The 11,234-nt window shown below is 37.1% G+C and overlaps 1 protein-coding gene and 1 long non-coding RNA gene across 3 annotated transcripts in view; one reads left to right on the forward strand and one right to left on the reverse strand.

Moving 5' to 3' along the window:
- ercc6l2 (excision repair cross-complementation group 6-like 2) overlaps positions 1–11,234 on the forward strand; it is a 29,122-nt gene that overhangs the window by 13,813 nt on the left and 4,075 nt on the right. For both annotated transcript variants that reach the window (XM_088912269.1, XM_088912270.1), the window contains exons 13-18: positions 3,561–3,660; positions 3,783–3,935; positions 4,907–4,972; positions 5,965–7,069; positions 8,101–8,255; positions 10,096–10,256. In XM_088912269.1, coding sequence (XP_088768395.1) covers positions 3,561–3,660; positions 3,783–3,935; positions 4,907–4,972; positions 5,965–7,069; positions 8,101–8,255; positions 10,096–10,256 — 1,740 coding nt within the window. The remainder of the gene's footprint in view (positions 1–3,560; positions 3,661–3,782; positions 3,936–4,906; positions 4,973–5,964; positions 7,070–8,100; positions 8,256–10,095; positions 10,257–11,234) is intronic.
- Positions 1–11,234, reverse strand: part of LOC148837529 (uncharacterized) — a 41,277-nt gene that overhangs the window by 7,724 nt on the left and 22,319 nt on the right. The window lies entirely within an intron of this gene.

An 11,234-nucleotide genomic window follows, 5' to 3' on the forward strand; every position in this document is an offset into this window, starting at 1 on the left:
GAGCAAATGGACATGCTCTGAAGCAGTAACGAAAAGTAGAAACTCCCTCACAAACTACTGCTGAAGCTCTAGCGGCATGTTTGGAACTCAACATGTTCTTCTTTTGCTCGTTTGAGAGCGAAACCTTTTTGAATTGAAGTGGAAATCAAATCAGCTACATATGTTTTTTATGAATTTATAATTAAATATGGTTAATGATAAAGGAATCTCTCGGATCTATACAAATGCAAGGAATTATTGTTAATATTTGTTTTAGATGATATGAGGCAATTTGTTTCAGACAAAAATAATTCAGAGCTTGTGTTTTCTTAGGGATTAATTGATATTCAATGTAGAATAATGCCTATATGCAGAAAGTCTGGATTGGAGTTATTGATAAAATATTGGTTCCTCTAGGATTCATTCATTCCTCTACCATTCAATATACATTTGCTCATGTGGTGAAAGACTGATACTTTAAAGAAACAAACTTAAACGTTAATGGAAAGACCCCTTTTCAGCCTCGTAAGTGGTTACAGACTGTATGTGGTGATAAAGAAACTATATAGAAAAAGGGCTTGGATCAATAGCTTGCAACACACAGACTTCAAAGCAAAATTAATTTATGAAAGTGAGTAAAATGAACTTGAGCATGTTAGTGATAGCAAAAAATGATATAAATAATAGAAAGTTTTCCATGTTATTTTTGTTCAGTTGCAGTTGTTATTACTAATAATGTGGAAAAGCAGGATGTCACTTTTCATAAGACCATAAAAAAGGTTGCAAATGACATGGGGCTATTCGGCTCATCTAGCCTGTTAGCAGCTGATTGACTCAAGCTTCAACAACATGTCTGGCTAACTTGTTCCAGACTCCTACAACCCTTTGCGTAAAGAACTGTCTCCTGTTCTCAGTTTACAATTCACTTCCATGTATCTTCAATTGGGTTGACTTTCAGAACATTTCTTTTAAGTGTTTCTATTTAATGATGTCACCAGGAAAACATACAACCAAAATAATGTTTCCCTTTTTAATGATCCATAATGTTTTGTGCTAAATGTTGTACTTTTCTTTATACTTTTCATCTGGTATCTTGTTTTTTAAATTTTAACTTTGTTTTAGAATGTAATTCTGAAGACTAAATAGTATTTATAAAATGTATTGATATTTGCTGTACTACTGAGAATTGAATTAGAAAGTAGTTACCTTAATTTATTTATGGTTTGTGTGGAAAATGTTTTTACATCGATTTCAAAGGTTTAAAATGGATTCACCGTAATCCAACCACCTTTAATTAAGTAATTATGATATCCACTGAAACATTGACAAATAATTCCTCCATACAAAATAGTATTTGGTGTTTGCAGTGATAATATGCAGCAACTGAGGTATTAGTCTATGCATATTTTTTATCACAATACTCTGCTTATTGTAAGTCTCAGGACAGTGCTCAGTGCTTGTCTAGTTTCCTTGGTCCTTCTATAAATTTTGGATCCTTTCCTCAATGTCAAAATGCCAGAGTAACAAATCTTCACATTTCCTTCTTAAGTCCATTGACATTACAGTGGTTGGACTTTACAGTGCTAAAAGCTTATGTGTGTTGCAAATGTTTGAAGAAACTTCATGAACTAACAAGTCAATGTCCTCGTTACTGCTTAAAATAATTCCTGTTTCGAGAAAGAAAAACATGCTCTGTTCATAAGTATCTTTGGCAGAAATTGTATTGAGTAAAAGTCAATATGAAATATGTGCAGAACAATATGTTGAATCAAGACGTACTGTACATTCATCAGTTATAGTGATAAAAAGACACTGAAGCGTTTGAAATCGGTTTAAGAAATGGCAGCTTAACCCCCAGTTTAAAACAGTCAACAATATAGACTGGAATCCTGATGAGGAAAATTGTTTATTGTTATTTATAGAAGCAGAACACCCGCCTACATACAGTAATTGTATCAATTAAACAGGAAACCAGATTGACAAAACATCGTATGTTTAATACAACTAATTGGAAAATACATGGTCTTCTGACTTAATGTTTATGTATAATGTATAGGCATCAGTCTGTGTAATGTCCTGGCTTTCGGGAATAATCAGTTTGAAGTCCTTCTGGTATGTCTGTTTATTGTGCTTTGTGTATACCTCCCAGATAATTAGGTTTACACACAACTGGCATATTTTCATGGCATATTTTCATCTGGTTTAATTTTAATTGTATATGAATGTAGTACAGATGTTTCCAAATTTTCACTGATTTTGCATTTGCAAAGATAATAGAATAGACAAAACTTTAAGTCGCTTAATTTGCTGGTTGTGTTAATATGGATTTCATTTGCATTTTCCACTCAATGTCCTAAACAAGTGAATGCAGTCATACGCTATTGCTAAGGGATTAAGTGATATTAAATATAATGCACTCATCGCCGTAGTGCAAGTTTTCTTTTAACACTCTGCCCCTTGCTCCATTATTGACTTCTATACAGTGCAAGTTGCTGTTTGCATGAGACCACACTGGGATTCTTTGTTTGACAATTGTAGGTTATATCATGAAAGAACAGAAAAAAAATTCAGTCTTTTTTTTGTTGTTGATCGTTCTTATTTTCCAGACTGAATCATGATGATCCTAACAGTGTCCAGCACTCAGCTGGGCGACATAACATTAGAAGTGCAAATGTACAAAAATATTTTTCTGCGCAGGACATGTCTGCAAATTAAATTTTTATTACATATCCACAGAATGAATGTGTAGTGAAACATCCCTACAGATATAAATGTAAAATAATAAACAGTGATAACTATAAAGTTATACATAATTGTCACAATTGTGTAAAATTAATAATAAATGGAATTAATGTGTGGATGACACTGCATTAACCAGTAAAGTTCTGATGTGAACCTTATTTGAACTTAATTATTAAAATGCCTTAATTTTTATGTGCATGTAGGTTGCCTGTTTATTTTTGCCACTTTGTCAGTACCATCACAGATAACTAGGAGTACATCCAGATTCTAAATCAGTTTAGATTGTTTTTATTTTGAGTGTTTATGGTTATTTGTTTTTCTACATCACATAGAAAGCACCGTGGATCTTAAGGCACCATTATTTCTAATTTGTAAGGTTTGAAGTACCTTGAAGGTGCCCTTTCCCTGGTGCACAAATAGTCCGGGATAAATATCAGGGATTTTGTGGCAGATCATCTGTGAATTTGTTGTTCATTTTCCCTGAGAGCTGCTGAACTTTGCTGGAAGTGTATTTATTGTAGCTTTGTTGGATTTTTTTCCAAGTGTTCGTACTGCAACAAAAAAGGCAGAAACACTAGCAGCAGCTTTCATTTCCCAGTGTTTCTTTATGCTATTTTAAAACTAAATCTTGCAAACAAACACTTAAAACCATTCTGACTCATGCCTGTTTGTTTAAAGCAGAATGCATCATCATAAAATGAAATGTAAACATCTTAGCCTAGAAGCAGTTTTACATTTTTTTCTTTTAATCTAACTTGGTTATTGTGTATTCTGGAAGGGAAATATAATTGCATTGAAGACTAATATTGCTTTGACAGCTGTGTATCTGTTCTTATTAGGGCTTATCGCATAGGCCAATGCAGAGATGTGAAGGTCTTCAGATTAATATCTCTGGGCACCGTGGAAGAAGTGATATACCTACGACAGGTTTATAAGCAGGTACATTTATTGACTTCATCGTTGCATTGATGTTAACAGTGTTGTACGCTTTCATTTTTTAAAAAACTCAGGTGAACAGGGGTTGCTTAGCACAACATGTTTTCTTCTGCTTTGTTTTATAGCAACTCCAGTGTGCGGTTGTTGGCAATGAAAATGCCAAACGCTACTTTGAGGCAGTGCAAGGACCTGAAGGGTTTTCAGGGGAGCTGTTCGGCATGAAGAATCTTTTTCGTTTCCAAACCGGGGGCAACTGTCTCACTAGACAAATTCTTGAGGTACAAATATTTACTGCATGTAGAAGAGATTCTTGTTTTACGGCTGGCAGTACAAGTCCTTTCCCATGAAATATAAATACCACTTGGAGTGATGAAATGTGGCCCAGGGCTTTCTTAGGTCTTCGGAAATGCACAGTACCCAGTGTTAAAGCTAAGGCCCTGGTGGAATACCACTACCTCGATACCACTGACATGTAGTATATTTTGACAGAACAAGCTTTCCTTATCTTAATTTGTAAAATTATGAAAATTACTGTATATAAGCAGATACCTTGGAAATTATGAAAATTTAAGTAATTGGATATACAGAAAAATCATACTAGTGAAACTCTTTCTCTCCAAGTTCTCATTTCGATGCACTTTTTCACATTTTCTAGTCTTCTGTACTGTATGCATTGACTGGTGCTTTGGGTTTCACATCCATATGCCTAACATAACCATTGTTATGGTGTAGAACATTTTTCCTTCTTTTCAAATAGTGCTTTACAAGACATTTTGAAGCCATTTCTTTGGCTTGCAATTTCATAGATTTACTTATTTGAATAAAGAAATTCCAATTCTACACTATAGGGAAAACTTAGACCTTCTGCAATGTATACACCAGTCATTACCAAAAGGGTTGTTGTTGAAATGGATTCCTTCAAGAAACCGTGTAAAGAAGTTGTTTTTTAGTCTTGATGTTTGGAGATCTATAGCCATTTTCGATGTGAGCACAGTATAACTTGGAGGCACAGAACTCCCCTCTCCCCTCTGTTTTTATTTCGTTCGGCAGTTAATTTGAAGCAGTGTTAGAAAAAGAGATTTATAGTATAAGGGGTCATTTTGTTTTTTATATTTGTAATATTCCTTCATTTTGTTAGTGTTATTGGGCTCGGACGTTTATTTAATCTTAATGTTAACACAACTCTAGGGAAAGAGAGACATGCCATGCCTGTTCTGCTTTGTGAGGATGTGAATTTATGGCTTTTCAGAGGGACGGGCAAGTGGAAGCTGGGGTAATGACAGCTGTCACGCAAATGAGAGAGAAGCTGGAAACAGTGAGTATTCTGTCTTCTCAGGGAGGCATGACTGACAGCATCTGGATCCCATGGAGGCTGAACACCCCCTGTGCCTCTTCACTCTTTCCCACCCTCACTTTCCCAGGGATTCTTTTGTCTTACAGATATCGACGTTCCCATGTGAAAGATGCACACTCGGCGTTCAGCTTTTTCACACTGTCCGCCTTCACACATGGCTGCCAAGGACATTAGGGCCCAACTTGAAGAATTTCTCATGAGTAAAACCCTAATGAAGAATGGTTCTCAGAACTAAATTGTAGGAGAAAAAAAGTTCATAAGGGCTCATCACGAAATTCTCATGAGGAATTTTCTCTTTTGTTTTATTTTAAATGTTTCTGCGTAATGCGTGCTGGCATGGCGGTTGGCACTGCTGCCTCACAGCTTCGGGGTCCTGGGTTCGATTCCTTAGGCATGGATATTCTTCCCGTGTCGATATCCATTTTGAAGGGAAATGTAATCGATACCACTAATGGGAAGTGCATTTGAATTTGTGGACAGGAGGCATTTGTTTACACGAAGGGTTGTGGGAGTCTGGAGCAAGCTTCCGAGCTATTTTGCATTTTTCGAGAAGTGGCTTGATGAGACCCTATGATCAGTTAGCTCCTAAAAAAACATACAAGCTAGACAATCCATATGATCTCTGATTTGAAGACTAAGATCTCGCACTCTGGTTTCCACCTTCTAAAGACATTTTAGCTAGATATTGTCTATTCGAGCCCTTGCCTTGTTCAACGACCCCTCAATAGACAAGTGTCTCCTCCAGAGCACAGCTGTCCTGCTTCTTGCCCTGTACTCAGGACAACTATGGCTTACCATGGCCGTCAACAGAATAAGCAGAAACTCATGATGGTTGGATGTTCTTGTGCGACTAAAGATATTTTTTTTGTTTGCTTCTTCATTTTAATGAACATTAACTGTACATAAGCAGATACCTTACACGTTTGTTTTTTCCCCCCCTCTGTCTTTCCTAGTCATCAGGGCGTTACAGCTACCCATCAAAAGAATATTTGCCAATGGAACTGGAAAACGGTGGAAGAGATCCCAAATTGGCCAAAGACATTTTAGACTTGAGCAGTGATAGCGAGGACGAGCGTGAGAATAAATCCAGACCAGAGAGCGGTGAGGAGGGAGAACCCAGCAGTGCCACTCCATGCCAGCCCAGTCTCTTCCACTTTGGCTTCTCTCAATTCCTTGAGGGCAGCGCAGCAGACAAAGGAGAAAGCAGCGTAGACGATGCAAGTTCTGACTTGGAAGACTCTGAAGAGGGATGCACTGTGGAAGTTACCCCTGAAACGGGGAACACACACTCTTGCCTTCCCACAGGACAGACCTCAGAGTGGGAGCCTCAGAAACCATATGCACGCCAGAACTGGACTTTATCTAGTGACTCTGAGGAGAGTGTGGATTTAGGAAATAAACCAAGGCATCTGAGACGAACTCGTGTTGCCACAGAAGAGAATAGCTCTGATGAGAGTGATGATGTCATTAGTCCTTTTGGGAGGATGGTTGACGACAGGAAAGTTATGGCCAAAAGAAGAACCCGGATGGGTTTTCTCCCAGGAACATCCAAGGATTATGAGACCGACAAGTTCCCCACAAGAAGCTCTCTGGTGTCGTGCAATAAAAAAGGAAAATGGAAGTCTGGTTGTGATTATGACAGCAGTGAGTCAGATGATGTTGAGGTTTCAAGATTGCAACCTGTAAATAAAACAAGAATCAATCAGGCTGTAAGAGCTCGAAGTACCATTGTGTCAAAGAAAAACCAGAAGCACGTCCAGTTTATCAATGAAAACGACAAGCCTAAATACATAGAGACTGAGGTCCAAAGAATAGAGAATTTTACATCCTCTGAAGATGAAGTTCCTGTCAAAAAAAACAAGCCCAATAAAGAACTCAAAAAATTTAAAGTCAGTGTATCCAGTGATCCTCTTTCCAGGAGTAAAGGTCCTCTCAAGACCTCTGAAGCAAGGCTGACATTTCAAAAACCGAAAAGTGCTGTTGTGAAACAGACTTCCTTCAATGAAAAAGACACATTTAAGACAGCTGTGATTCTAGGATCCATGGACAAACTGTTAGGTAATTTAAAAAGACTTTACAGAACCACTTTAATAGTCCAAGTAGGGAGCTGCGTCAGCATGCGTAGGCTGCAAAGGAACAAAAAGAGATTTATTCTATGCTGAAAAGAGAAGAAAGGAAACACAACGTTTCAGCTGTGGATTCTTCGGGTGTGAGACTTTATAGTCTCCAAACTGGGATGGAAACTAAAGTTCCTAGTGATGTTTTTTTAAGAAATAATTGGACTATTACTCACATATCAAACCACTGAGTATCTTTCTTTAATTAATTTATTTTAATTTTTTTAACAAACTTCCAGAAGACAACCGAGTAAATTCATGCTGCAATATTGGCGTACAATAACTCGGTCATCTTCTGTATTTTGGTATTTGAAAAGTCAGAAGTGCAAATTGACTTTCTGACACGAGTCTTTTCAAGAGAATTCTCGAGTTTTGAGCACTAGCCAGTGGTCCTGAAAAGTAGTTGCTGGCTTTTAAGTAGATATGTTATTAACCTGTGATGAAATACATTTGCTCCACACCAGACATCTGTTTACGTTTCCAGGTGATACCACTTCTGTAACATGCTCAGAGTAACACAGTAACACAAAAGAACTAGTTTCTATGAGCCCTGAAAGACATCCTTAAGAATAGTCTTATTACCTCAATAGTTTTATTTGCTGACTTATAAAATAAAGAACTGTAAATATGTTTGTTCTTCAGAGTAAGATCAAGACTTAATGCTAGGAAAATCTTCATCATAGTCTCTCTCTTCATTAATAGTCTCAGTACTATTTCAGTCTTGTTTCATGACTGCTGATGCTGGCTTGTCTGCCAGACAGTGTTTGACAAGCAGAGAGAGGCTATATTACATTTTCTTTTACTCCACAATCACCTCTTCCACTTGCGTTGTCGCACTATCTGAACCTTTCATTCAAAGAGTGTATTAATGGCATATTTAAAACTGCAGCGCGTGTTTCACATTGGCATACCAACATAAAGCTTGTGCCTCTTGCATTTTACGAAAATTAATTACCATTGTTTTTGTGTTAGATGGTTTTCAGGAAGTTGCATATACACATTCAAATCAGCGCATTGTAGGATCGAGCAAAGCTGAGAACCGAATGAGTCGCTCTGCCTTACGCGATGTGTTCGACCTGAAGAAGTACTCCCAAGTCCCCGCCAATCGAGTTTCGGACACTACACAGGTAAACTCAAACACATTAGAACTCTTGTACGTGAAGACAATTATGTTATGTTTCCACTTTATTTTTAACTCCTGTAGAATCCCATTGTTAATGATTAGGCCCCTGTGAAAATTATTTGTGAGGTGTAACAAACTGACCAACCTTAAATCCCAAATGTCAAGATGTTTAATCAAGCCAAACCAAAGAAACTAATCTGACGGATACTGGTCAGCTAATCTGTGCATCATACTGCTGGCTGATTTTACAATAACCATTAGTAATTTGTAGATATTTTTAGCAATTAATGGCTATAGTACATGTCTTAAAGGATTAGTTAAAGAAATAATACGTGAATTTTTTCATTTGTTGTTATTAATGCAAGTTCAGGTCTGCCGTATTAAAGAGAAGTCTTCCCAGAGTTTAAGAATGGCTCAGCATTCTAAAAAATGTACTTGGTGCTTGAACAAGTGTATACAGTACACATCTGTTGCAGAGGTGAAGTGTGTGGGTTGTAATAATTCAGTATATCTGATGGTACATTCACTTTACCTACTTCATTACATTCAGAAACACGGTTTTAGGTGGTTCCATCTTGCAAAAATATCAACAATTACTCTGGATAACACTTCCCAGAGACAGAGTTAAGGAGTGTTGGCTATCGTGTTATGTAATAATTTGATCTCAGTGAAGAAAATCCTCAGCAGTATTGTACAAAATTTCCCAGGAAATATCGGTTATGTGAACATTAATGTCCACTGAGCAATTAATCTACGTTTGTATCACATCAGAAACATTCTTCCAAGAAAAAACACTACATTGGTATAAAAAAATATTAGCTTTTGTAACATCATCTGTAAGTGGAACTTTGGGTTTGGGTTAAGTGCAGTCAGGTTTCCTAAACAGGAATGGTTAAACAAGACTGGCCTAAAATTATTTTGCACACACTTCTGATCGTGTTAAAACTCTAAAACTGCAGCTGGTTGGATCTAGCTTTGGTGGAGCTGGCACTTTATTCTGGCTGAGCGTTCAGCACAGTGCGGTGAATCTGTGTTTACCATAACTCAAGTGACCTCAAGGCAAAACTCTTTAATTTGAAGATGCCTTTACATTTCAGTGCAATGGAATAAACAGAATACAGAGCTTGACATCAGTGTGAAAAGGGCTGGCACTTGGCAAAAGCCGTTTTTGTTTATGCATTAATGAAGGATTCCTGCGAGCACAGAAAAAGGTGGTTTATGGTTTGAGTGATGTTTTATTTTTCTTGATTTCCCACTGCTTATTTTGGTTAAAGTATACCTAATTTGTAAGCGTATTTATCTTGTGGAGAATATTTTTCAAGAGACTATGGTGTAAACAGCAGTTATTTAAATTCAAAACATATGCATTTCATGCTGAAATATACACAGCATATATCCTGACTATATATACAGTTCCTCTATTTTGACAGTATGAGAATATTAACCAGGATTCACTGTAAAGTGAAAGGAATTCTGTTGATTGTAATGGAAATGTAAAAATATGAAGCTGAAAATCTAAAATGGAAAAATGAAAATAATTTTCAATCTTTATACATTTGTCTTACATTATTTAGCTTTGATAGAAATGCCAAAAGGAATGTAATATATTCCATACTAAAGGCAACAAAGAGGAATATATTTCCAAATTATAATGTTGCTTAAATATAAAACAATATTGCTTAAATATAACTATAAAATAACAATGTATTATAGATGCATCTGTTTATGTACCCAATGCATTGCATAAGCTACATGCACACAAAAAGAATTATTCCTGATTAAGAGCTTAGCTTAATTTAGTGTGGTATTCCCTATAACAGGAAAAAAAATGTTTGTTTCTCTAGATATTGTCAGACCAAAAGCAAGGAACTCCAGCTCAGGCTAGGCAGAAAGCCGATGGTGACTCGAGCCCCTGGGGGCACCCTGTGGCACAGACACTGAGGAGGGTGCATAGGACTGGACACACCACCTTCTTGATCGGAGAGACTCCCCAGGCCGTGTGCAGGTGAGCAGGAATGAAGGACCTCAGCTTTCACGACACGAGACTGCAATGCCAAAGGGGGATGAGAGTTTTTTGGGGTGGAAATATTTAGCGAAAAGCTGCTTTATCGCACAAGGAAGTCAAAGGCATGGATTTTGTAGCCTTGTGAAAATGAGACTGTTAATCTTTCTGAAATCCCATATTTTATCACCAGTAGTTAGGCAGCTTGGCTTTTTCTGCAACTCTTATTCCAGCATGTAAGGATAAAGATTATATGCCTTCTTTTCTCTGTTTTGCATTCTTCAAGTTAACAGCAGGATGGGCATCAGTTAGAGGAGAGATGCAGCTCTCACTGTTAACATAGCAAGCTCACATGTGCCTTGTAGGGCCTCATGTAACTTACTCTGTACACATGAACAAGCATTTGGTCAGTTCTGGGGTATAGTATCCCCACAGGCAAACTGAATGTACACCCTGTCACTTTCACTAAATGTGCGGTGGTTGTAAGAGATATGTGAATAAAAAAAGTATTTTTTTTAGAAATTATAATAAAGGACTTAGCTATTGATAGACATCTGTATAGCAGATAATGTCACTACTGCTCTGTCTTGCACTGACAGTGAAGACTGGAGCAGGAGAAACCCCTCCAGCCTTTACAGAAACAGAGCCTCACATTGCAGTGTTTTATTGTGGTAGACAAAATACCAAAACATGTTTCTACTGTTATTTGCAACAACAAATTTGAACTGGAATTGTTTTCACAGAGTCATGTTCTGTCATGTTTCTGCTTGTTCCCTTTTCGAATCAGACTACGAAAGCCAGTTGTTTTCTTCTGCTTCTTTTTACAATTGGGGAAAAAGTATTGCTTGTGTCGCAGAGTAAATTAAAAATAAGTTTCTAAAAGAAATGCCGTACTGTATATGTATACTGTATGTGGATCTTCCATAACTTTAGGCATTCAAAATACTCTACAGCTATCTAGCAGAAATATCACAAAAACTA

Source organism: Atractosteus spatula, chromosome 3, assembly GCF_055471065.1.
Source record: "Atractosteus spatula isolate fAtrSpa1 chromosome 3, fAtrSpa1.hap1, whole genome shotgun sequence".
Taxonomy (NCBI): Eukaryota; Metazoa; Chordata; class Actinopteri; order Semionotiformes; family Lepisosteidae; genus Atractosteus; species Atractosteus spatula.